The following is a 26,379-nucleotide window of genomic DNA, read 5'->3' on the forward strand; positions in this document are numbered from 1 at the left end:
TGTAAGACATTATTTTGTAGTCAAACACATATTTGTAATTCATAGTTTTTTGGGTCAGCAGAGGATCACTGCAGGAGGTCACTTGGGTGAAAAAGACAGTCTTGTGCGCCATAATAACATCAAATAGTCTTTCTCAGATATTTAAACATTCTACAAGCAGAGTGAAGCCTGAAGACAGCTTTTTGATAACAACGTGTTAAGGATAGCGTGGCTGAGGCCAGCGGGTGTTTTGTGGTTTCTAACCACTATAATAAAATGCTAAAGATTTTACATTCAGATTTTGATTCATTTTGGGAGTGCAAACCTTTAAAAAATGCAATAGTAACAGTCGAACATTAAGAGAAAAATAATGTCCAGGTATAGCTGAGATAAATAAGATTTCCTGTAACTTCACCCGGCGCTGATCACACCCGTCACCACTGTCTCTTACTCCCCCGTTATAAAATGCCCGGTCCGTGTCCTTGTAGCACCAGCTAACAATTCTCTCGGGTCAGTTAAATATACTGAATTGATTTTTCAATACTTAAAAAAAAAAAATGGAATCTTCAATGCAAAAAAGTCTTGAGGCCTCGCCAGCCTCATTCAACATCCATGCATCTTTGGATCTTCGTCCGTTTCTCTTTTCCAACATTCATAATCAAAAGTGTCCTTCTTGTGTTCTTCTTTTCTATCCACATTAAAATCAGCAACATGTCTTCTTCTCTGGTGGTATGTAGGGAGCTGCTGAGCCATCGATAGCCCGAGAGTTGGACCGGAGGAGGAGACGAGGTGTGTCTCTGCTCTTTAAGTCCGCCTGCTGGACATGGAGGCCGTTACGAGACAGCAGCTCTCTGGCCATCATGATGAAGGCTTCTTCCACATTCTGACTCTCCTTGACGAAGAGAAGAAGATAAAGAACTTTAGATTTTAGCCAACTCCTTCGTGATTTACATGTGAAAGCGCTCTCATTACCTTTGCTGATGTTTCTAGAGCAGCTAGTATTTCTTTGTCCTTTGCCAGATTGCAGGCTTCCTCGAACAGAACCTGCCGTTCCTGCTCCAGGTCACATTTGTTACCTAACCAATCAGGAAGAGGAGAGATGCAAACACAATATCTCCAGATTATCTTAAACAACCAAGTTACAATGATTATCAGTGTGTCTAATTTACATGCTAGTGCTGTCAGTACTGCTGAACACAACGTGTGATATTAATTGCCATGTGTTTAAAGTCCTTCCGTTGTAATATAATTGATCCAGTTATTTAAAAGTACACATTTTCCACACAGGACAATTGATTTGAACGTAACTTTACTCACCTGAATTAAAGGTTAGACGTTTAGTTTGATTCCACTCTTAAGATAAATTTGGATCTATATCATGAGATGCTTGATGAATTTAAAGTATACAAAATGGAAATGTCGTTAGAGGTCTGAGTCAAGTTCCACAAGGTCTATCGTGAATGTTTTTATGAGCCAAGCCAAATTAAGTCAATATTTGCATCAATATTTTTGTATTTTCTGTAGTCAGTTAAGTTAGGTATGGTGCCTTTTGCACAAATTAGAAAGAACCACAGCTGAGTATTATTACCATACATACCAACAGTACAAATATTGCACATTAAACCCACACCTCTCTGACACCCTCTCAATGAAGCATTATATTTTCAATTTTTGTTTTTATTTTGCCCACCCTCTGATACAAATCACCCCCTAAACACAGACACTGTATACATGCACCTCCCATGTAACTAACATGCCAGATCCACACTCACCTATGAGAACCAGCACGACGTTGCTCGCTCCATAGTTCTCCACCTCTTTGATCCAGTTTGCCACCGAGTCAAAGGTCGGGCTTCGCGTGATGTCATAGACGATGATGGCGCCGTGAGCGCTGCGGTAGTAGCTCTGGGTGATGGTACGAAACCGCTCCTGACCTGCCGTGTCCCACACCTGCATCTGTTACACGGACACAGTCAAGAGCCACAAATCAGCTGTGACAGCTATATGGATTTAACACACATAAACATAGACATATGGCTGACATGCACATGAACGACAACAGGACAATAACAACCAAATAAGACACACATATACACACACACACACACACACACACACACACACACACACACACACACACACACACACACAGGTAATAGTGTGTCAGATTTCTTGTGTTCCTCTGCTGATTACTCCCTGAGCAACTGTGCAACTGAGCAACTGAGCTACTGAGCAACGTAGTAACGGCTGTCTTGACAACTAATCTAAACCCAGCAACTCAACCAATGTCAGTGTTGATGGTTTCAACTCTGCCTTCCTTTGTGCATCAAACTATCCTTTTTCAGCTGTATTAATAAAGTAAAACATCACACGTCGGTTAACTGTTTTTTTTATTTTTTAGATTCTGCAGTTATCTAATTGACTTGTCAACTGAACAAAAGAGTTAGTGTAGGTGTGTTTGTGTGTATTATGTGAATGACTGTTCCTTCCTCCTGGTTAGGACACATCTACAGATAAACCATGTGACATGAACAAAAAAAGAAAAAATAAGATCAATTTTAAATCTATAAATAACTACAATTGATCATTCTAGGCATCATTACCCATAGTAGTTTAACACACACACACACACACACACACACACACACACACACCCACACACACACACACACACACACACACACACACACACACACACACACACACACACACACACACATACACACGCCAATTGGCACATGGATGTGAACTGATGGGTTCTCATGCCAGAAGTACTCAGGGAACAGACTTTATGCGGAAACATTCGCCGTCTACCTTGGTTCCCTATTCTATATTGATGACGTCACGGAAAAGTCATCGCATGCATATTTTTATCCGTGCAAAATCTTAAGCAGAGCAACCTGAAGTACAGGTCCTTCATGTGAGCAGCTGGTTTGACTGGTTTTAGACTGAGTCTAACTGACACTGGAAGCAAAGGTCACGTCACACTGTGTGTGCTGTCATTTAACCCTAAACCAAGAAAAGTCCATCACATCGGACATGAGCTGCAGTTCCAATTTTGAAACAAACTTTTCATTTCTTATTTTATGAAAAGACATGTTCCAGTGCTAAGCAGCCTGTCAGTGTCAGAGAGAGATGACTCAACAACACCCATGATAATGATTGAGGCATTTAGTGGGCAGAACTGGGGCATAAGCAAGGCTTCTGCAGGTTGGCCTTGTTCAATGTAGGACTTAACAATACCACATGGGATGCATTTACTAGCTTAAAGTCCAAAAAATATGACAGGAAACAGGATAGATGATATGGCCAGGCATTATTTGATTTAATATATAAGATTATTGTTAATACTTTCGAGCATACGACAATATTTTTAATGATATAATTGAATTGGGAGCTACACCGTGGTAAGCTACATAGAACACAAGAAAATTACGTTTTAATTAAATTGTTTTTCAGTACTGCCTTTGTCAATTACGACTTTTTAATACCTTATAATGCCTCGTAGGTTTATGTCTTTAAGGTTTTTTCAAGACCCGAGGCTACACGGATCATTTGCACATCATAAAGTAATGCGTTATCTCTTTCTAATGCCAAACTGTGACTTTGATTTACAGCCACACGCTGGCTGGCCTAATTTGGTAGCAGTTAACAGCTTTCAGTGACTACAACATTTATTGTTCTCAAACTGAACTTCTGACCCTATGGCTGGTCGCTCAGCACCATGTGCATATGAGTAATTTGATGTCTCATATTCTTATCACCACCTCAACACATCCATGCCCCAAAAGACTGCATTCATGTCCCTGTCTACACACCACATGCTCACCTTGACTCTCTTCCCCTCGATATCCACGGTCCGTACAGTGAAATCCACTCCGATGGTGTTCTGCTGTCTTTCTGAGAAAATCCCGGACTTGAAATTCTGAACCAAGCAGGTCTTTCCTACATTAGAGTCTCCGATCAGGATGATCTTGAACAGGAAATCAAACGTGTCATCGTGGTCAGGTCCTGTGGTTTGCATGGTGGAGGTTCAGTCTCACAAATGGAGGAAATCCGCTCCCCTTGAACCGTCGATCACTTTGAATGTTTGGACTTTGAGGCCAATAGATGCTGGGTAATCTTTAAGCTTGAGTGAAGGCCCACTCCAGTTTCTCCTTTCAGTGAAAGCTACAGTTGGTCTAGATTTCCTGCAGCAGGGTTTAAATGGAGCCTGTAAAACCAGTTTAGTGCTTAGAAAGTTTGTCAATATGCAAAATGATGCTTTTCAAAGGCTAGCGAGTGGCTGACACCCATTAACATCACCATTGTTCTTAAAAAAAGAAGCAAAATAGTCTAAAAGTTGAACAATTTAGCGTGTAGGCCTACACTTTGTGAAGGACTATGCAGTAAAGTGGACACATCAACAGTTCCTGTTCTCAGGGATAAAAACTAAAAGTATAATCCTTCTGCATTCTCTCTGTCTTGTGTCTTCAGCCAGTTCAGTCTCTGTTCCCTCGTGTGCTCCCTTTTAGTAGAACAACACTGCCTCAGTCTCTGCAGCTCCTTTCAGCGTCTTCTCAGGTGTTGACCCACTTTGTGGCCCTCAGCAAACAAAATGCACGAGTAAACATCCCATCATTTTCGTGCACCTGCACAGGTTCTGGTTAGACGGAAATAAGGAGCTTCCTCAATAAAATACACTCGAAAAAAGGTCCTTGTTTGTAATCCAGGCTCCTGTCCAAACTACCTGCTCTTCTTTAATACACGTCAGTTTTTGATATTTGCTTCTTTCTGTCATCCGTTTTTCCTGTTCTTACTTACTATAGCCTCTCTCTCTTTCGCTCTCTCTCTCTCTCTCTCTCTCTCTCTCTCTCTCTCTCTCTCTCTCTCTCTCTCTCTCTCTCTCTCTTCATAGCACCTGCGGAAACAATAGAAACCCGCCCTACCTGTTCTGGGGAAGTAACCCAGCCCTATTATGGCTGAGGGATCCTGGGAAATGAAGTCATTGTACCAGTGGAAAAAAAAACCATGTCCCATTAAGGAGTGCGAGCACATTTTGGGATGTTTTGAAACTTTGAGATCCTTCAATAGAATTTAAAATCAAGCTCTTCTAATTTCAACAATTCTGAGCCAAATCAAGGTGTTACTTTGCCTCTCTCTTCTGCTGTTGTTGTAGACTCATGGAGACAAATACTCTGTGAATAATTACCTGTGCCATACAATATCCATCATTGATAAAGTATGAAAACCCAAGCTAATTAATCAAGAATCAAACATGTATCACTGTGTTTATGAATTGCATACTAATAAGTTACAAATGAGTGTTCATGTTGGAATAATGCTTTATAAATGATGCATTCAGTATTTATTCATGCATGCATTCATAAAGCTAAATAGTGTGTACATATTATAAAGTGCTACCAAAATGTTTGGTGTGAATAGCAAAACAACATTGCAGAGAGGTTGTGAAAGATTGCTGAATCTCCATGATGTTCAAAATGATAAGGGATGGATGAAAGTCTACTTTGGGCCTCCCAATCTATTAGGAGCTGTTTAAAATGCAATATAACGTCAGAAATAAGAAGAATAAAATACAGCATAAAGAAAAGTAGAGACATTTCTGGATTGCTCTGAGGGTGCTACGTGTGTATTTCAGTATCTCAGTCCTTTCCACGGCACTGCTCACATTATACACACCCATTGCACCTAAAATTCCTGAATGAATTCCTCTAATCGTGCGCGAACATCCATTCACGCATGGCTTGACGGGCGCTTATCCTCTCGATTCCAATATTTCCGACCGCACGTGAAGGCGTCACAGACCCCTCGCCCAGTACATCACAGTGACGTGCTGTGCGGAGAGATAGATGCCCTTACAGTTCTAAACATAGGTCCACAGCCTTAATCTTTTCTTCATGTGAACGGGCGTTAAAAGCCTGGGAGAGAAGCAGCAGCATGCAGCGGAGTGCAGTGGTCGTGGTGGCGGATAAAACGAGCCTGAAAAGGCCGTTTATTTTTGCAAACGCTGTACATATGGTAGGTAGCCTACAATTCATCGCTTTTGAATGCAATTCAAGCCCAGAGGCCTATTGGATCGCATTTTATAGCTTTTTTTTTGTTCTTCTGTGAGTAAATATTTGATTTGTTCGCTGTTATTGTGACGCAAATCATCATTCGCCCTATAATTAAGCTAAATAACACAATGCTAGTGCTGTATGTCTGTCTCTCATACAAACCTGCTGCAAATGATTAAGAGAGGTAATTCCTGCAGTTCGTTTTATGTTTTATGTAATATGTTTTAAGGTTATAAACACAATAAATGATGCGGACAAACAATCACTGCTAGCTTATATAAAACAAGAAGCCATTGTGATGGTAAAATTAGATTGCATTCAGAAATGATATCCATCTATAAATAATCCCTCCTCGCGTCGATCTTTCCTCAGAAAGAGTATCTGTCATGTCCTTATGATGCTACTGTTTACAATGATATCTCTCAGCTGTGAGTTTAGAGTCACAGGCAGATGAGCCTGGATATAGCTGACATTACTGTCCTGTAAAGGTATTAAACTAATCCTGGATGGCTGTGCCACTGTCTACCATTCGTTGCTACTGAACTATAAAACATTTAAAACATTAAAACAATGGCTGACAAAATAACATTTGCAGATTGAATACGAATTTAGAGACACTGGCATTATAAACCTAAAATGTTTATTCCCTTCATTTTCTGTATAGCCTTCTATACTTGTACGTCTTATTCACTTAACAAATGTGTATGCTCCTTTCTCAAAGGCACTGTGCTTCTTCATGTTGACGATGACAGTCGCTTGGCATAGAGACCTGATCCAGACTGGAAAAGTAAGACTAACTTCAGATGTTCTTATGAGTGGATAAAAATGATTTCCTAAGCTGATAATATTAGTTATGGAGGCAGAAATAACTCTTGTCAGGCTTCACAAGGGAAAAACAAGAGTTACTGGGAGAATTTGGGGATTATTAATGCGTTTACATGGTCTTGCGTCAATATTGCCTGAACACCCCACAGCGATGTTGTTTTCATATGACTTTGGAAGACCTGAGTTCAAGCTGTCGTGCTTGCAAGCATCCTGCAGTTGAGGTGTCCTTGGGCAAGACAGTGAATTATCTTCAGATGTTGTAACTGACCCTGACCTTTGACCTCTTTTGTAGCCATGCTGTCTTGGAAATACATCTGTGACAACAAAATAATATGTTTATGAACATGGTCAGACCAGTACATGTATCACTTTAAAGCCAATGTTGTTTTTCTCCTCAGCTGGTGTCCAATGTTTCTGTCGTGATAATGTACGTCGTAGAGATCGGCTGCCTGCTGCTCTCGGTGCTCGGTGTGATCGGAGCCTGTACAGGAAAGAGATGGTGTTTAATTCTGGTAAAAACCCGCTTCATGTGTTTGTACTACCACTGGATGTATGTTTTTGTACAATTTTCGTTTAACTTGTGTAGGAGTGAATATGTTAAAATTATGTTTTTTCTATCTCTTTCACTTACTATTGTTGGTTTATCTGTTTGTGCAGTATGCAACTGGGATGGCGGCAGCCAGTCAAACAATAATCGTCAGAACAGCACTAAGTTACCAAGATGTTTATGAGGTATGGTACTTTAATGCCCTGCATGCTTTTACTAGTAAATTCAGATTTTTACAACATTTTATGTACTCTTATGGTGACTAGGCTAAAGTATGTCTTGTTTTCTCTCTTCTCAGAAACGTGTGGCCCGTGAGGAGTCAAAGCTGCTGTCCATGATGCCACTTACTGGAACCAGCAAAGCCAACAGGACCCTGCTGTATAGTATTCAACAAGAAGTAAGCTTGATTCATTGTTTTTTTTTCATGTGCAATCCAGAAAATATATTCTGAAGATTGAAAATGAATGAATAAAACTACTTACAACAGTATTTTTCGTTCACCACACATTTGTCCGCCTTTGAAAGTATAATTTAAAGTATATCTCAAATAATCTACATTATTAGTATTTTAATACTTCTTATTTTATTTTTTGTCTTTCTTCAATTTGTGTGCTCCCAGTTTAGTAATTAGATTTCCATAATGCTTTGAGTGTGTAAACAGGGAGTACAAGGTTGCAATAGAAACAGGTAGTTAGCGACCTGTGGCCTACAACTTGAGCCCCGTTTTTAAGCCAATTTCACATTCACATTCATTAAGGACTTCAGATATAATGATGTCCTCGTTAAATGCAAGACACACATTTCATAAAAATATCCAATATTGTCTGTGTGTTGACATTTGACTGAGTAAATGACTACTGCTCACAATGGACTACCGCCAGTTTAGAGGTACTTTTGAGGCATTTTCTTGGCCATCTGAGGCAGATAGTTACCAGTACTCGCACTCGCTTTTACACGAAACGCTAGAAGGATACAATAGAAATACATCAATGGAGGCTTTAAAAAGGACAGTCACAGGTAGCACCCTCGGTGGTAAACACACGTGAATGAGGCCATAACACCAGCAGTATTCTGAAGGGCGTGGCCAGGCAAGCAAATGTGTCTTATCTTAAAGAGCCCAGAGGTACTCGCTTACCCGGGTGATGGGAACTCCAAGATCTGCAGACAAGTACATGACAAGTATAATGCATTTTATTCTGGTTCATCTGGATTTACGTATTACTTGGCCTGTATGTGTGTGCGTGTGTGCGTGTGGCGTGTGCGTGTGCACATGTGTGTGTGTGTTTGTCGAGTCCAGTTTGAGTGCTGTGGTCTTATTGAAGGCTATAAAGACTGGGGTTCCTCCATCCCTGCCTCCTGTAACTGTCACTATCCAGGAAAATGTGTGAGTATCTCCCTTTGTATAAGAAAAATATAATCAGTGAAGATGCCTCTTAGCCTAGGTTTATGATTTCTGGTCCTGTAACCACACATTATCTTTATCTTGTTACCTAAATCTTGTGTATGAGTTTGATCAGATAATTGCAATAGAGCAGAGCCATATTATGACGTACAATATCTATGAATACATGAAAGTAGCTCTGCAGTATTTAATAAATGTCCTCCTGTTATTGATGTTGCACTCGCCTTTCACCAGTGAAGCTTATTGTTGTCAAATTATGTCATGGGATTTCGTACTCCTCTCCAGATTCGACTACGAGGCAGCGCCACACTGGGGGCGCCAAAGAACCAGTATGTTTATCAAGAGGTAAAAAAAATGCTAAGACTGTTTTGAAAGTAGATTACAGCAGTGGTTCCCAGCTGTTATGGCTCGTGATAAAATGGCCAAATGAGCTGCAGTATACAATACAATACAATTACAACTACTTTTGCTATGCCTTAAGTATAAACCTGCACTTTTTCCCGCAGCCTTGTCTTCCAATTTATTCTTCTGAACTGAAGCTTGCATTCTCATTGGCGATGGCTGTGCAGTTTGGAAGTGGAGTATTTTGGGTGAGTCTTTTTACGCGTTTATATGCACTTCACATGGATACTAATGTACAAAGAGAGTTTAATTATTGTTTATGCCAGACCATTTTTATTATACATATGCATACAAATACATGCTTCCTGTCATGAAGAATACCTAATGGTAGCCATTACTGAGCACCAGAACATGCTTGTAACTCCTTTGCTTCCCTTGCCAGGTGGTCCTACTCATTATGAGCGTCAAGCTGATGGGCCAGATTAAAAGAAAACAGGAGTTCATAGCTCTTCTTCAATCAAACAGATATGTTCCTGGTGCCTTCTAGTCACCTAACGCTAGTATGTTTTGATACACGCTTCAAATTAATATCAAGCATACCATATTTGTATTTGCACATGTAAACACATTATGATGTATAACATATCCCGTCTATTTTGTGCTATAGCGACATGTGTTTTTTCTTCTGTTAATGCATGTTACTGATATTGAAAAGTAATCTACATGCAAAGATCAATTTCAAATGACTTTTTTTTTTTTGCCTTACTGCTGTAAAAACATTGCAATTTAATGAAATTTACTGTCTTGTAAAATGTGCTGAATATGAATATACTCAGCACATTTTCAGATGCTTTTGTTCAAAATGAATATCTTACCAAGCATTAATCAGCCATCTGTTTTTATTGAGTAGCTGGAGCCAGTCCCGGCATTTTGTTATTTACAGTAAGTGTTGTCTGGAATATATTCAGATATTATTTATCTCAATTTCTGCATACATCACTTAGTGTTTGGAAAGACAGATATTAATCAAATTGAATCTACTGTACCTCAATTACTCGATTAATGGGTTTAATTCAACACTTGTCGACTGGACCAACATCTTTTAAACACATATATTTCAATATTCATACTTGTCTTAAGCTCACTTATTGAATTTTCAGCATTAGAGCAACCAATAATCTTTAAACAAATACTAATATTAATAACCCTTATGTAGCACCTTTCTTAAACAGTGTTTACAAAGTGCTTTGATTGAAATATAATCATATATTTATTATTGAGCAATGTATTTTCTTGGGTAAATAATCAGGTTGGACAACGGAAACATCTCTCATTAGGACAACAGAATGTCTGATGCCTTGTTATGCACAATGTATATTTGAAACTTCATCACTCCATTCAGTTGATATTAAAGCACATTTAGTAGGTAGTTGATACCCACTATGAGGAGAAGGGATTCTGCTTGGTTACACATTCAGGAGACCTGAAGTTTATCCTCAAATGTTTTGCATCCAAAATTTGATTTCAAGGTTTGGAGACATTTGGGCAATGCCACTGCAGACAAGTTGTGAGAGACTTTTGTAGGAAAGCACGTCACCAATATTCTTCCAGAGACTGTAACATCCCTACTGAAGCCACTCTCACCGAAGAAGCCTTTACACTACATCACTCCTAATATGACTTGCTGCATGAGCTGCCTGCGGCGGAAGTGTCTCCTATATTGTCAAAATGAATTTCATCTGAAACAGCAGATCCAATGTCTACCTGTGCACTTTAACCATTAATGCCTAATATACAAGATCTTGCTAAATATGGTATTTTTATTTCTGTCATACACAGTTGGGTTTTTTTAATTTATGGAATGAACGTATGTAATATTTTGTAAATAGCAGGAATAAAACATGTGATTCTTGTTCCTTCTTTGAAATTGTTTCTGAAAAACGTACATGTACCTAAGTACTTAAGATTGTGTGGTACGTGTACTTGACTATTTTCATTTTATGCTACATTAGATGCTCCAATCCCTTTTATAGGGACATTTTTTGTGACGACGTATGTAAATGACTAACTATGCTAATTATTCCATTGTTCAGTTAACGCAAGAGATAATAATTACAAAGTAGATATGTAAGCTTGCCAACCAAAGGGAGCAGGTCGGATTGATCACAGGATGTCGTCAATGTCAGTGAGGTCACACCGTTATCTGTTTTCTCATCCTGCAATGAACCAAAAGTATCTCATCCTCAAAATGCTCTGACATGCAATAGTGTTGATGGAATGGAAAGTGGCAGCTGCACTGCTCCAGATCTTGAACAGTATATCGGGTGCACCGAAGCGTAAGGACCAAAGAAACAAAGCACGTGTTTCAATGAGAAGCCATCAGCTATGTGTCTTTGTTTCTCTCATCCAAGTATGTACCAATGACATAACTGTAACAAACTGTACTATTGAACTTTGAAAGTGCTCCAGGAGCTTCTCTATTCAAAATGTGATTGACAAACCTTTAAAATTGAACATGGCAGAAAACAGAGGATTACATAAAGCTACATAACCATAAAATACAAACACTCGATAAAGCTTTAACACATTCATAGTATACATATTTCTGCGGTAACTTCCAAATCAGTGCTTTGTTTTAAAAACCACATGTATTTTATCCATCTCATTTGTATGATCTATTGTCTGCAATATGACTAATTTGCCCCTTGCGGAACAAATGTGCAAAATGACGATACCACGCCTCTGTAAGCGAAAGTGTAGGTCTCAGACTTATTATCAGGCTTAGCTTATACTGTGTGTGTGTGTGTGTGTGTGTGTGTGTGTATATATATATATATATATATATATATATATATATATATATATATATATATATATATATATATATATATATATATATATATATATGTGTGTGTGTGTGTGTGTGTGTATTAAAAAGAAAATACTCTTACTATGTTTCCTGTATCTGACCATTTTTACAGCCCACAGTGTTCCCATAGTGTAAACATGTACTGCATCTTCAGGGATGACAAGAGTGAATAAAGGTTACATGGTTTTACCATACACGCTTACCCAACATTTAAAACAGAAATAATACAATGTACATGTTTTCCATGCAATATGTGAAATATTAAAAGATCATAAAACACTTTGTATCGTCAAACCAATCCCAATCAGATGTGCTCTGCTGTGTCTTCGAGAGCCGTGTAGTTGCCTGCTTTGGCCTCTGAACTGTAGACGACCACCGGGACGTCGTCCTTCTTGCTCAGCCGACACAAGATTAATATACACAGCACCACCGACAAGGTCTGAAGGACAGAGAAACAGAGAGGTTCCTTTCATTCATTCTTACTTACAGTATTCATCTTTTGTTGTTTCTACGATAATCATTGTTTCGAACGGAGCTGCAGCTTTAGAAAGAGACTGAGTGAGGCAGAAAAGACCAAGCGAACAGACGTGTTGATGCATCACAAGTAAGAAAAGCCCAGGTGTAAATGATCAAATAGTTAACGATGGCTGAATTCCTTTTAGCGACAGAGTCATCATTAATGTCATTGGTAACACCTGTGCTTTTCCTACTGTATGAAGTATGAGGGTTATGTGTTCTTTTAAAGTCAGACATGTTTCGAATCAGCAGATTTACTCCAGAGCTATATTTTATTTTGATTATTTATTACCTGTATACCACAATTGTTGATTGAGTGAGTTGTACCAATTAAACAATGTTTTATTATTCTACGTTATTCTTATTAGTGGAGAGGGTGTTGAATTTTTTTTATTTTGTTTTTTTTGAGGGAAGTCAAGGACACTGTTGAAAATGTTGGGAGGAGCCTGGCTTTCGAAAAGCACTCTTCATCCCAGGAATATTTTCCAACTTCCAAAACTGCTACTCAACAGATGAGATTGTTTGTGCTGCAGTTTCTAAGATCAATATTTAACTTTGAACCTCCACTTTTAAGGCCCAGAGAAGTTCTTTAAATTATTTCACTTAACACCTGATTGTGTCTTAGTGTTAATGAGGGCTAGCCTTAAGAACAAAATGAAGGACACATGCAGGAGAAGGGATAGTGAAGTTAGAGTGGATACATATGGAAGCAGGTAGACGGGCACAATCATGACAGACACATATACACTGACAATACATACCCATAATAATATGATTCCCAGGATTATGCCCAGTGTAGCATCCATGATCATCATAATATGAGCAATCGTGTATGGGAGGCAAGACTGAAATAAGAGAGCACATAAAACAATGTGACTTTACGAGAGTGCAATGCTTCATTTAAAGGTGCCAGAACACAAACAAGTCTGGAAACCAGTTTCAGACAAGAGAAACAGATATTTTACACACTTCTGAGAATGTATTAGGATTTTTAGAGGTATTACATAGCAGGAGTTTTAATAAATACTGCAACAATACAGGACACAGCATGCCTACCAGTTTGACAATGATGCAATTCATGAGATTGGTCTTCTTTTTTTTTGCCCGGTTGATGTTCTGATTGTTACGAGGAAAAAATCTAAAATGGTACATGATGGAACATTATTTTTATAGTTGAGCTTTATCTTTTTTTTTTTTGCTGTGAATTAAAATAATTTTTAGTTTCAATACAGAGGTGGCTGAATAGGGGCGCCATGCATCCATCCATAGGAGCGTCTACAATGAATAAAGAAAAAATATATTCTAAATGTATAACTTTCATGATTTTTTTTATAATACTATTGTGATAGTATTATTTAGAAGTGTTGCAAAAAAAGGCAGACAACACCATTGCTACTGTCCCTGTTTGACCTTGAGTGAGTGACATTGACCGTGAATTAAAAAAGGATTAACATCAGTAGCCTCAGATATATATCAAATCAAACAGAACAAAGACCTCTGCGGCCCGGGGAGGAAAACAAGAAGAGAAGTAGAGGAAAATCAGCAAAAAGATGGAGATAATGTCGGGATCAAAAAGATTATCTCGTGAATAAATGTTACAGTTGAAGCAGAGTGCAAGCATACTTTAGACAATAGTAACGTTCTACTATAACGCACACCCGAAATGCATTAGGGAAAGTTGGAAAGACTGTTCATGCGTTTGGGATTATCCTTAATTATTTTGAGAAAAAAACATTGTTTCCCATGCATGTACAATTGGTAGAAACACTGTTTTTGAGGTTTTGTTTTTTAAATAAATAAAACAAACAATCCCAAAGGCATAAAACTATTCAGTCTCTGTGTGAGTGTATGAACACATTGTTTCACTCTGTTTCAAAACTTTCCATCCAAAAACTAAAAAATCCACATCTTTTTGACGAATTAATGTATTTCTGTTTTGTTTTTTTAAATTGCTGTCTTGAAATAGAAATGTCTATGAAATTTTAAAAAATCTACAGAATTCAAGTCAAGCTTTTTCTTGCCTTTTCGTTACAATCTATTGGCAATCATTAACATAAATAAACAATTTGATTGTTTGTATTACCTCTTTATAAATCATGATGGGCTGGTCATCAATATTGTGCTCAAACAGACTGCTGTTTCTAGGAGCTGCCACCTAGAAGATACAGACATAACTCAAGGATCACCAGTTATTACAATTCAGTGAGGCAAGGCAAGTTTACCTGTATCGCATATTTCAGCAACAAAGCCATTCAAAGCTCTTCCCATAGAACATCAAAAGCATCCAGAATAATACATCAATTGGTCTTGATACACAAGAGTTTGGTGAAAAAATGGAGTAGTGTTCACTCTCACACATGGATTAGTAGGATTCTCCGTGCACAAGCAGGATTCTGGGATGTTGTAGCCCCAATCCAGGTAGCCATGATCCAGTCCACAGCACTGAAACTGAGAAGATGCAATGGTGGCGGATTACTGCAATGCACGAGATCTATAGCCTTTACTTTGTTCAACTGCAAGACATTTTTTGAGTTGAAGTTGCTCGGAGTAACTTTATCCAGAGAGCAGTTGATCCTCCACTTCCATATCGGCGGGTGGACATATCATGCTTTCCGTGTTACAAAACCATATTCCACTTTATATCAATTTGTTAATGTTGGTGGTGTGTACTGTTTGCGTTTTAATTTGGGTTTTCATATTCAAACGCTATTGGAACTGCTACTGTATGAGATTAAAAATAAAAAGGGGCCACAATTATGCTTGAATTGAACTCACACACATACACAAGGTTACCTACGTTAATCTGCACATTCTTCAAGTTTTCATTGATCTCACTAGTATCATTCCACGACAGCACTGGTCGGAAATGCATGGTCAGTTGTTCAACCACCTGCATGACAACACAAAATACATAATATAAATAATTCATACAACCTTGAGATTCCCCCACTACCGGTAAAGCAATACTGTTGCTTTTCCAAAAAATACAAAAGCGAAAGTGAAAGAAAGTAATTAAACAGCATGTTTATTGCCTCACTATGAAAGTTTCTCTTCCTCATTTTAGCTGATAAAATCCACGTCGTAAACTGGAAAAAAGAGACCAGCTTTTTGTTACTTCTTGTTACCTGTTTTTTATCATAAAATCAGAGGTTAAATTGGCCACCAATGCAACTGTAAATTGAATAGAAAGCTTGACGTGCGTAGCAACAAAAACTACTTGCTGTCTGCTCGCCCTTTAAGTACTTCAAGAGGTTTAAAAGGAACAGTGTGTCGCATTTAAAGGGATGTATTGTCGGAAATGGAATATAACATACAAGGACAGTATGTTTTCATTAATGTATTATCACCTGAAAATATGAATCAGAATGTGTTCGCTTAGCACTTGCATTGTTTCTGAAGTAGCCCAGAACAGACAAACTGGACAATTAATCTAGTGTTTTCGCAACATTCAACTTATAGTTCTACTACATGGTTGGCACACGAGAGAAGTTTTCTTTGGTTGCAATCTGCAACCTCCCCGCAAGATGCCGCCAAATCCTACAAGCTGGTCTTTAACAATTTACAGGAAGCACTACATTAAGAGTTTTCCTCTTTTGTTATGACGATAGTTTTATCAGGAATTTAGTGTTTGATACAGCCTGCTACTCATAGTCTGTATATGGTTATCGAAGAAATGTCACCAAAGGAAACCATGTCAGAGTCAACTTTGCAATACCTTTGGTCGCTGCGCCAGTCCTTGAATATCATTGACAATCCAAAACAGAGTACCGATGATCATTCCAACTGCAAACTGAGACACACACACGTATACAGACATGAGCAATCAGATTCTTGGAAAAGATTAAGGACATTTATAATTGTTTATTACTACATCTATTAACTTTGTAATGTATGTTTTTTGTTTTTCTTCACCCACCATTATAAGTGCCCATTTCTTCTCTTTGCAAGCACCATACATAGCAATGATGGCCAGGATCAGAGTTAGGATGGTCAAACTATAAAGTATCTGAAGGCCGGGGAGTAACTTGTCCATCTGTGCAGAGAACAGCAGGGTCGGTGAGCAGGAAAAAAAGATGAGCATGCATGCTTGCTGCTGAAGAATCGAGATAAAGTTTAATCTTTTCTACACAGATTGCAACTCTTCGTGAATGTCAGGGTAAGTTTAAGTAAACATCTACACAGAGCAGGATTATTCTTGCACTATTACTGCACACAATAAGTTCAGCATTTACATGGCGTTCAAACATTATTTACTGAAAGACATGAGGAATCAAGCACCTTCCCCACATTCAGGTTTTCTATGTGTATACAAGTCACATTGAGTGAGGACATTTTGCAAAACATTTAATTTAAGTTTGAATATTGCAGTAGATCTTTTCTAGAAAGATAAATGGCTTCAGAGGAAACCGTTAACTTCTTTTGGGCTGGAATAGTATATGGTCAATGTGGACTTAAAGTTGGACTTTCACCCTTTATGTTAGGTGTGCATATTGATTCATTGTATTCTTCAGGAAAATATATTTAAAGCTTTCAATAGGAATACAAAAGTCTGACTTTTTGAATGACGTTTGACAAGTTACAGAGTCTGGTATTTTGTGGATGTACATAGAGCTGAAAATACAGCAATACAAATCAGAAAGAGATCAATTTAGGCCTATGAAACAGAAGTTATTAGTTCAAGGACCATTCCAGTGTTTTTTTTCAAATTCAAGCTCTTGCAATATGACACGTCACAATTTAGAAAGGCAAGCCGTACAGCTTTAGATTTGGATGTATTTTACAGGGAGACATTTATTTCATTAATTTCTGTACAGCAGAACATCTGGTCACTATAGTATGCTTAAGGATGCCTGAAACCGCATAAGAAATACATCAAATAAAATGTTTAAATAGCAACAGAAAATACAGTAAAGAAAATGGTTGATGCTGGTTTACTGTGATGTAAATAATGAGCCACTGATAACCACTTAGCCCCTTAATGTATGAGAACTATGTTGAGTATGCGTTACCTCCTCATTGTTGTAGAGATGTCCGTGGGTAAACAAAGTCAATGCCAACATCAGGGCACACAGTATCTGCAACAGCAGTAACACACTTCATTATTCTTTATACTTTTAGTATACAGGTAGCAGGAAAAACACCCTTCAAAACAACTTGGAATGCATGGTTATGATGGCCATGAAATACATGCATCTTCAGCTGGAGTGGACAATGTTGACGATTAAGCATATGTAACCTCATGACATTTGTGCATGTCCAATAAATCATTAGAGCATTTCCCAGAAAACTAGAGGCTGAATGCCAACATGTTCGATCTGTTGTGCAATCATGTTGTAACTTGCAAAGAACAGTCAATGACCGGCCTGGGAGTCGACCTGATCTGGACAGGAAAGCAAGGGTATGTGGTGACAAGTAGTAATGAAAGAAATCGGTAAGTATGTAAATATCAGTCCAGATGTTTTCGGAGTGACTGCTAACATCTGGGAAGAGGTGACGTGAGGTTATTCAGGCTTATTGGGAGTCTGCTCGCTTGGACATGTTGAACTTGTTGTATTCTTGAACAAGCAATAAAAGGCTCGTTGCTAAATCTGAATCCTGTCTTTCCAGTTTCATTTGCAACAACAACAAGTGTACTTCGCTGCATGGTGCAGTCCAAACATGTCTATAACTTAGTTTCAAAAACCCAGAGAGACGAAGCAGCATGTTGCTCACACAGCTTGAAAACGTACACAGATTGTTTGTGTTTTATATTATACTTTGTTTTTTCTTTTGTTGATATATAATTCAAGAACATCTTTAATATGTGTGCTACAATTACAGTAAAACAAATAGCCAAAACTACTGAGGCATTAGTAATATTAACAATGTTGTTCTTCATGTCCAGGAGATTTATTTTATTTACACCATCATATCTGGTTTCCTTTCATCCACTGTGGGTTCCCTTTTTCCGCTAAATGTTAAATCCAGCTTCTTCTTTTTGTATAAAAACATTTTCATAAACAGTCCCTCTCGTTTGCAATAAACTTTAGCTGCAGTGCTAATGCCAACAATTAAGGCAACATACAATATCACATTTCTTTAACAAATTGCACTGAAAACAATTGAAATACTCAAGTTGCAGATTCAAGCATCTGATCCAACAGCTGGCTTTTTTATACTTTGGTAAGTGGCACTTGCGAAACACTGGTTTTATTTCACTTTGAACATGTTCCGTTATGAGCAGCAGGAAAAGAAAAACACTTACCGCAATCAAACTGATCACAATAAGGAAACTCCGTTTCAAGCAGACGTTCACTTTTGCCATGTTGATGAGCTTGAATCTAGGTCAAAGACAGTTTAAAGTTTTCCAATAGAGTTGTAATGCTGATTTTATGAAAGAAAGTGCACACGGTGCACCCTGGTTTTGACAGGGGTGTAGGAGGAGGCGGCAGCTTCCCATGATTTGCTGGTAAAAGGTCCTCCCATCTGGAAGGGCTGAGTGTGTGTCAGTGTGTGTGTGTGTGTGTGAGTGTGTGTGTGTGTGTGTGTGTGTGTGTGTGTGTGTGTGTGTGTGTGTGTGTGTGTGTGTGTGTGTGTGTGTGTTTGTGTGCAGTTTTAAAAATGTCCCCATGGGGATTAATAAAGTACCTATCTATCCACATAAATTCTTATTTTTCTGTTTGTGTGCTTCTGTGAGTGAACTTGCCTTCAGCTCAGTCCCATAAAGTACTTTTTGTCTGCATGCTGTTGTTTTGGATACAAACAAAGGAACTACTGTATAGTGAAATGCTGCATGACATGACCTTCCATCAGAGACCCACACATACGAACACACACACACACCATCCATCCACCCATCTATATGCGTCATTGCTGCACCATTATGGTTCGCTGGAGTTACTAAAGAAGGATTTCAATTGTTAAAGCAGATCCAGAGTGGAGCATTTCCTAGTAGAGCATAGAGACATCTGGAGGGCATGATCAACACACACACACACACACACACACACACACACACACACACACACACACACACACACACACACACACACACACACACACACAAACTAAAACAGACATCCAAATCTGCATGTGCTCAAAACTCTGTTAAAGCTTCCAAAAGTTTCAGTCAACTTCTCCAGCGTACATCCACAAAGTCATTGGCACACACATAGGACACGTATGCAGAGAGACATTCTGTGTCTGAGAGGCTGTGGGTGGGCGGAAGGACAAAACAGTATTTCATTTGCTGGATATGTTATTGCGTAACTTTCCACATTTTGTTTTCCCTATTTCCATGTTTAAATAATAAAGTCAGAAATATATTGAGCTTAAAATATTACTTTCAATTTAATGCTTTTTTTCGGTTACGAGGCTCACTGACAATATAGTGGACTCCACATCAGCATCACGAGCAACACAATAATGACTCATGACAGACAGATGAGGACAAATACTCACAGTCACAATGTTATGTCCTATTCTGGAGAACTTTGTCAAAAAACAATAATTGCTGGGTTGTCTGTTTAATATTAGTATTTATCTAAATTATATAAGATAAATGAGTTTATAAAGTGATCAGGAAAGTCAACCTATAACAGGCAAATGTTGCAGAATAAGATGTTTATGTAAAAGACATACACCAGATGCATAATTTATGTCTTTGGGGGGTTTTCTGTACTCGACTTGCAGGAACCATATTAATGATTCTGGAGAGTGGGAAATGTGTGTTCTGTTTCAATTATACAGAAGTATAAAGTAAGTGTACTTACAAGCAGCAAAGATAAGATATGTGGCAAAATAAGATGATCAGATATCTGGCAGTACAACATCATGAGTCATTTCCAGCAATTGCTATTGCTCAAGTTATTTCCAAAAAATGAGAGCTCTGAAACAAAAACAACTGTAGTTGAGTGGTGAGTTACCAAACAGCTAGTAAAAGTGGAGACAATATCCAGTGTACAACTAATTTAAAACACCTGATTCATTTGGTTCTATTGTATGGTTTATCACACATATATGTTTTCCCCAGCGGACAATTGTTTTATTTGTTTTAGATATCACAATTATTGTTGTTGTTGTTACTAATAATAATACTAACTCTTAGACTTAACTGGGTTCTTATTATTATCATCACTAAAATTCTCCACAAATATATTTCTATGAGCAGACACAGCATTAGAAAAATTGCGTTTAGTGCTTCACAAACGGACCATGACTGGTATCGGCCCCTTTAAGAAAGGTCACATGAAAGTCACGTGACGCGGAAGTATACTGAATCGTTTCAGCGTTGTTGTGTTTACATCAACAGCTCCCCGTCTACACACCGCGTGCAGGTTCGTTGAGTAAACAAACAGTTAAGTTATCATTATTCCTTCACAATGAAAGTATATTTCCGTCTCAAATGCAGACATGTGTTTCATTTCCTTTGTTACAGGACGTACAGCTCTCTGTCAGCAAAGTGGGGGTAGGATTTATATGTCGGATACGCATATTACTGTACATTATCGGGCTATTTCGCCTGAATAACCAAGGCAATAAGCAGTAATACACCACCTATCGTTTTAATTAACCTCCGGACACTATTTTTGAAGGTGTGCCCCATCTCTGACCGCTCGAAAAACGTAGGCTTTCAACCATATTATTTTTTTCTGTGCCGTCTGATGTATTTAACCTATGAGCTATAGCCATCTTCTGTGTCGGGTCTGATTTTGTATAAATGTTTACATTCTATTTTTTATTCAATCTTTCACATTGTTTCCCTCTTTCTCTTAGATTCAAGCAACACACTGTAACATAAGTGTGTGAATTGTGCCATATAAATACACATGTCTTGGTTTTTTTTTGTCTCCAGTTGACACATTTAGTTAAAATTGTTTCTTTTTCCTTTTCAGAAACGGGAGTAAGTGAACATCTAGCAGTGTTTGGATGAAGTGACCATGAAGCAGGACAGTGATGCTGTGAACATCCCTGCGTGCTTCATATCAAACCATGAAGGTTTTCTCGGAAGCATCAAAAACTTTATCAAAGACTTTGTAGTGACTGAGATAGACGTCACTGGACAGCGCGTTAACACAGCAGCGGCCACACAGACACCACACTGTGCCTCCCCAGATAAAAACGATGAAACTAGTGCCGAATGTAAGTGGAAAAATTATTCCTCAGTCTCACAGGACACGGATGTGGCAGCCGATTGTGGGCTTGATGTCACCATACCTAGTCCAGGCAGTTTTGATTTAAGTGTGATTTTAGGCCAGTCGGTGAGCGAAGAGCTGGAGCAGTTTGTGTTGACTCTCAAAGAAAAGCCAAACAAGCAGGAGCTATCTCTCGGATCCTTCTCTGACAAACACCACAGAGCTAACGTCCACCGGGCCGTCAGACATCGCTTCCCCTTCCTCATGACAGTCACCATTCAGCCTGAGATCAGGGTGAGGGAAGACCCAGACTACAGAGAGCTCTCCCATCTGGTCACGGAGGACGAAGCAGAGGACTTCTTCAGGTTCATAGACGCCAAAGTGCGAGGTTCATCCTACACGTTCGGACCTGATGACGATAAGGATCACAGGACAACAGTCCACCACTTCCTCAGCAGAAGGTTTGGGAAACTGGTGGAGACTAAAAGCTTCACCGACCAGGGGACGACGGCAATCTCGGTGAGGCTGAGAGAGCAAGGGAGGCCGAAGAAAAGAACAGCAGAGGAACGTAAAGAGGAAGACGTTTACACTGGTATGGAGTTGGAACTTTTAAATATTAATTATTTTCTCAAATGACAATCAAACATGTTAGAAAATAGCCAAAAGGGGACATCTTCATATTGCCTTTTTTGTCGACCCCATTGTTCAGAATCAAAGATATTCAAAAGACATAAAACACTAAGAAAACCTTCAAATGTTGACATTTAAAAAGGCGGGAATTCAATTGTTACAGCAGCTCAATATTCAGAAAAGCCAGGGAAATAAATGATTATGTGATTAATCAAAATGAGGCAGTATTTTCAAAAAAACAACTCCTGAAATAATCATGAAAACACTGTGTTGTGTGTGTGTGTGTGTGTGTGTGTGTGTGTGTGTGTGTGTGTGTGTGTATGTGTGTGTGTGTCCTCTTTCAGCTTTCACTCTGCGTAAGGAGAACCTGGAAACTCTGGAGGCCATCAGCTACATGGCAGCCGCTCTCGGGGTCCTGCCATCAGATTTCACCTACGCTGGGATCAAGGATAAGAAAGCCATCACCTACCAGTCCATGGTGGTCAAGAAGGTCTCAACTCAAAGGTAGTTCTGGGTGTCTTAAAGGGATTTTTGTTTGAAAATATTTTTTTTCCTATTAATAAATTGGCGAGACAAAACGCTGCAGCAATCCTAAAATGTTAAGGGGTTGTACTGTTGTTAAAGCTTTCTCTGAAACCTTGCGCGTATGGCCAAAAATCCTCTAACTTATGTATTTGATGTTATTGATTACCAGGTTGAAAGAAAAGGCGTCTGAGTTCGAGAAGAGAGGGATGCGTCTCTCCCAGATCCGCTCCGTCAGCGAGCCCCTCAGGCTCGGGCGACTGCAGGGGAACCACTTTGACCTGGTGGTCCGCAACCTGAGGCCACACGGGGCCAGTGACGCACACTCCTCTGGTGCAGACACACACACTCGTCTGGCAGCGCTGGTGAACGAAGCACTGGAGAACGTCAAGGTATATTCAAATTCTCTCCAACTACTTTCATATTTCTTTTGTGACAATGCTCACAACAGTGTGTATTGTCACAGGCTTGCTGTTACTGTTATACTGAAAAATAAACAAATCTTGTCCTAATATAGATAGGTAATATAGAGTTTTTAAGAAACCCAACTTGGAGCATTTCCTTTAAATGTCTGTCTTGAAAGAGTAATAAGGTCATTGATACAGCCTTTTGCCTGGCGTATAAGATCAAACAAAACAAGACAATTTAAGTTTCTGGTAATATTTTATTGTCAAAGGTTTCCCATGCTGTCTGTGTCAAATATAAACCTGCATTTACCAAAATCCAATACATGTATAAAGGAAATTTACATTTAAAGGAATAGCCCATCATGTGTTATTCCTGTGTAACATAGGGCTTCACTATATTCAAAACACATCCAATATTGCACTGGCTGATGTTTTTCTTCATTACGATGAATGGATGAAATAGTTATTGAAATTTGTTTTGAGCCAATCCCGCGTCCTGCTGCTGTACCTTTAATAGGATCCAACAAATGCACTATTTCCTCCCATTTGAGTAATAATTCATGAAAACTACAGTACAACAACAATTGGAGGAAATTGTTTTTTTTCTCTTGTTTTTTTGGGGGGAAATTAAATTATATTTGTGGAACAATTTTGAAGATTTTCATCATCAGTGGCCATTTGATTTGTTACTCTTTGCAGGCCAGAGGTTTTGTCAACTACTATGGACCACAGAGGTTTGGGAGCGTGAAGAGTGTTCAGTCTGACCGCGTAGGCCTGGCTTTACTCAAAGAGGACATGGTAGGTGCTGTGCGTCTCTTCTTCACTCCAGATGACGGAAATGATCCTCAAAACCACGCTAAGAGACACTTCCTGCAAACAGGTGAGAGCGAGGACAACACTGACCACTTTGGTTTCTTTCTCTCTTTTTTCTCGCAATGTTGGGAATAGTTGTACCACAGCAACTCCTCTTTATTTCAAAGTTAGCTGAAATCCATCATATTTTGTTTGAAAACCAATTTTCATATTTGTAATGTTAAGAGCAACTAATGAAGCATATTTCTGACGGGTACCATACGTTAAGTTTTGGCTCATTAAGCCAATGTAGATAACCTTACTGCGAATAATATTTTGCACCTGGGATTTCATCATGCTTTCTCCTTCTTTTCCCTGCTTCTCCGTTACCAGATAACGCCAAGGAGTCTTTGGCGCTGATGCCGTTGTCGAAAGCCAGAGAGCGACTGATGCTTCGGGCCCTGAACCGCTACGGTACAGGTCCGGATGGTTGTACCCAAGCCTGGCTCAGCCTGCCCCACAGCATGAGAGTCTTCTACCCACACGCCTACTGTAGCAGGTCAGCTCCAAGAAAAATACTCATTCAATGTCCCTATAAACACTTTCTGTAGATTATTACTGCTGACTATTTAGAGATGAAGATATTTGCACTTTGACAGTCATTAGTACAAAAGGAGCCAACCTGACCTGTGCCTCGCGTGTATTGTCTCATTACGAGTAAAACGCTGGCGTCTTTTTATAACTATGTGAATATGCTTGTGGTTGTCAGAGTGTGGAACGAGGCGGTGGCACACAGGCTGACCACTCTGGGCCACAGAGCCAGACGAGGAGACCTGGTGTGGATAAAGGACGATACTGGAGAATCCAGCTTGCCACAGGTAAGAGAGGGGGTTTTGTTTTTTGGGGGAGTATCCAAAGAGGATTTAGTACATGAGACATAACGCAGGTATCTTTTTGTTGCACTGTTTCGAGTTTTTTGCAACTACACTCGTGAGAACACTTGTCCCCCACTGGAGTAGCTTAAGGATCTTTCGGCAGTAAAGAGGCTTATTAAAGGACACATTCTCTTTGTGATTGTGACCTCCTGATCGCCGGACACTCTTTAAACGTACAAACATCTTGTCACATTGTGCTAAACCCACATCCAGGTGAATGATCGTTCCTCCTTTTGATTTTACAGATCCATGTGGTGACGGACCAAGAGGAAGACGAAGGAGTGTACACACTCGGACATGTATGTAGTCCAGGGAAACACCTCCGCTTTAAATGCTACTATTTCTTTCTGCTTGTCTCACTGTTGCTACTGTGTTTTTGTTAACCTGTCAGGTGTTACTACCGATGCTGGGAAATACTGTGAAGTATCCAGAAAACGCCATGGGGGCTTGGTTCCAGGAGAGACTGACAAGAGACGGACTGGACGACTGTCGTTTCAGAGTCAGCAGCCTCAAACTGAATCTGCCTGGCTGCTACCGCCCCCTGCTGGCCTCACCAAGCAATCTCAGCTACCAGCTGCAGAGTGCAGCCTGTGGGGAGGGAGCAGGAGAGGCGATAGGGAACAGCAGTAGAAATAGTGACAGGCAGCTGAATGGCAGTGCAGCAGAAGGGAAGCAGGACTCGCTCACTCTCACCTTAAACTTCGACCTGGACTCCTCCTGCTATGCTACTATCTGCCTCAGAGAGATCATGAAGTGTGACCCCTAGAGGTCACGGGACATTGTTCCTGTTGTATTTCTATATATGTTGCAGGAAATAATGATTTTTCTTGTTTTTAGTTTTGTAACCCATCATTGTGATACATTAATAGTAGCCTTTTGATTTGTTGTTGATGTATTGAGCATACGACTGTGTTTATAAATTGGAAAAATGCATAATGTGCAATTGATAAAAGAACTGAACAAATCTAAATGTTAAACCGTGTAAACAGTGTTAATGTTTTGTGCCATGAATAAAACTTTTAGAAATAATTATACATTCTGCACTTTTATTTTGAAATGCCAAGGTTTTCTCACTTAATCTCTGTTTGCATCTTCTCCCCATTTGGATTAATCTGCAATTTGTCAAAGCAAAAAGTTTTACAAATGTGAAAAGGGATCAATTTCTTTCACCGTTATTTGTAATAATTGGTCAATAAATAACTTGCATGTCTTCCAGGATAACACAATAGATGTACGTATGTGCTGAATAAGTAATCCTAATTATCTTTCTGTTACAGACAGTCACTTCTCCATTTTGAACAAACATTATCAAATAACTATTAAATGCGGTACTTTTGGCATTTTATTTACTACAATTCACTATTAGCATTATATTTCTCCAGCTGTGACCATTTCCTTTATGCATTGCATTGTGGGACAACGATGTCCGTCCATCGGCACTCAA

At 39.1% G+C, this 26,379-nt stretch overlaps 4 protein-coding genes across 6 annotated transcripts; 2 read left to right on the plus strand and 2 right to left on the minus strand.

The window, feature by feature from the left end:
- Positions 1 to 355: 355 nt before the first annotated feature.
- LOC137791464 (ras-related protein Rab-19-like) lies at positions 356 to 4,009 on the minus strand. The gene is made up of 4 exons (XM_068586434.1): positions 3,809 to 4,009; positions 1,752 to 1,935; positions 952 to 1,055; positions 356 to 871 (listed from the first exon to the last, which is right to left on the minus strand). Exons 1-4 carry the CDS (start codon positions 4,001 to 4,003, stop codon positions 683 to 685), a joined length of 672 nt encoding a protein of 223 aa, XP_068442535.1. The 5' UTR covers positions 4,004 to 4,009; the 3' UTR covers positions 356 to 682.
- Positions 4,010 to 5,757: 1,748 nt separating this feature from the next.
- Positions 5,758 to 11,064, plus strand: LOC137791874 (tetraspanin-8-like). The gene is made up of 9 exons (XM_068587079.1): positions 5,758 to 5,997; positions 6,757 to 6,822; positions 7,259 to 7,372; positions 7,518 to 7,592; positions 7,706 to 7,804; positions 8,705 to 8,791; positions 9,095 to 9,154; positions 9,316 to 9,399; positions 9,594 to 11,064. Exons 1-9 carry the CDS (start codon positions 5,917 to 5,919, stop codon positions 9,696 to 9,698), a joined length of 771 nt encoding a protein of 256 aa, XP_068443180.1. The 5' UTR covers positions 5,758 to 5,916; the 3' UTR covers positions 9,699 to 11,064.
- A 1,009-nt stretch (positions 11,065 to 12,073) lies between these two features.
- Positions 12,074 to 18,926, minus strand: LOC137791727 (tetraspanin-8-like). Its single transcript, XM_068586861.1, has 9 exons — positions 18,781 to 18,926; positions 17,546 to 17,611; positions 16,453 to 16,569; positions 16,252 to 16,326; positions 15,334 to 15,426; positions 14,892 to 14,984; positions 14,620 to 14,691; positions 13,298 to 13,381; positions 12,074 to 12,459 (listed from the first exon to the last, which is right to left on the minus strand). The coding sequence occupies exons 1-9, from the start codon at positions 18,838 to 18,840 to the stop codon at positions 12,325 to 12,327; spliced, it is 795 nt and encodes a 264-aa protein (XP_068442962.1). The 5' UTR covers positions 18,841 to 18,926; the 3' UTR covers positions 12,074 to 12,324.
- A 1,858-nt stretch (positions 18,927 to 20,784) lies between these two features.
- pus7l (pseudouridine synthase 7 like) lies at positions 20,785 to 25,934 on the plus strand. 3 transcript variants are annotated; one of them, XM_068586585.1, is made up of 10 exons: positions 20,801 to 20,851; positions 20,953 to 20,982; positions 21,410 to 22,241; positions 22,624 to 22,783; positions 22,974 to 23,193; positions 23,908 to 24,088; positions 24,394 to 24,559; positions 24,770 to 24,878; positions 25,181 to 25,234; positions 25,327 to 25,934. In XM_068586585.1, exons 3-10 carry the CDS (start codon positions 21,455 to 21,457, stop codon positions 25,699 to 25,701), a joined length of 2,052 nt encoding a protein of 683 aa, XP_068442686.1. In that variant the 5' UTR covers positions 20,801 to 20,851; positions 20,953 to 20,982; positions 21,410 to 21,454; the 3' UTR covers positions 25,702 to 25,934. The 3 variants fall into 3 exon arrangements, with proteins under 3 accessions (XP_068442685.1, XP_068442686.1, XP_068442687.1); XM_068586584.1 differs by lacking the exon at positions 20,953 to 20,982 and having other exon boundaries at positions 20,785 to 20,871; XM_068586586.1 differs by lacking the exons at positions 20,801 to 20,851; positions 20,953 to 20,982 and adding an exon at positions 20,997 to 21,139.
- Positions 25,935 to 26,379: the final 445 nt, after the last annotated feature.

The sequence above is a fragment of the Clinocottus analis genome, unplaced genomic scaffold (genome assembly GCF_023055335.1).
Source record: "Clinocottus analis isolate CAN_PGR_092001 unplaced genomic scaffold, fCliAna1.0.p SCAF_20, whole genome shotgun sequence".
Taxonomy (NCBI): Eukaryota; Metazoa; Chordata; class Actinopteri; order Perciformes; family Cottidae; genus Clinocottus; species Clinocottus analis.

Excerpts from the sequence above, each read along its gene's own strand:
- LOC137791464 (XM_068586434.1), bottom strand. The coding sequence starts at position 4,003 with ATGCAAACCACAGGACCTGACCACGATGACACGTTTGATTTCCTGTTC. Across the intron at positions 1,936-3,808 it reads TCGAGGGGAAGAGAGTCAAG|ATGCAGGTGTGGGACACGGC; the intron begins GTGAGCATGTGG and ends TCCGTGTAACAG. Across the intron at positions 872-951 it reads CTCTAGAAACATCAGCAAAG|GAGAGTCAGAATGTGGAAGA; the intron begins GTAATGAGAGCG and ends CTCTTCGTCAAG.
- LOC137791874 (XM_068587079.1), top strand. The coding sequence starts at position 5,917 with ATGCAGCGGAGTGCAGTGGTCGTGGTGGCGGATAAAACGAGCCTGAAA. Across the intron at positions 7,373-7,517 it reads AGAGATGGTGTTTAATTCTG|TATGCAACTGGGATGGCGGC; the intron begins GTAAAAACCCGC and ends CTGTTTGTGCAG. Across the intron at positions 9,400-9,593 it reads TTGGAAGTGGAGTATTTTGG|GTGGTCCTACTCATTATGAG; the intron begins GTGAGTCTTTTT and ends TTCCCTTGCCAG.
- LOC137791727 (XM_068586861.1), bottom strand. The coding sequence starts at position 18,840 with ATGGCAAAAGTGAACGTCTGCTTGAAACGGAGTTTCCTTATTGTGATC. Across the intron at positions 16,327-16,452 it reads AGAAATGGGCACTTATAATG|TTTGCAGTTGGAATGATCAT; the intron begins GTGGGTGAAGAA and ends TGTGTGTCTCAG. Across the intron at positions 15,427-16,251 it reads GACTGGCGCAGCGACCAAAG|GTGGTTGAACAACTGACCAT; the intron begins GTATTGCAAAGT and ends GTTGTCATGCAG.
- pus7l (XM_068586584.1), top strand. The coding sequence starts at position 21,455 with ATGAAGCAGGACAGTGATGCTGTGAACATCCCTGCGTGCTTCATATCA. Across the intron at positions 24,879-25,180 it reads GAGAATCCAGCTTGCCACAG|ATCCATGTGGTGACGGACCA; the intron begins GTAAGAGAGGGG and ends TTGATTTTACAG. Across the intron at positions 25,235-25,326 it reads GAGTGTACACACTCGGACAT|GTGTTACTACCGATGCTGGG; the intron begins GTATGTAGTCCA and ends TTAACCTGTCAG.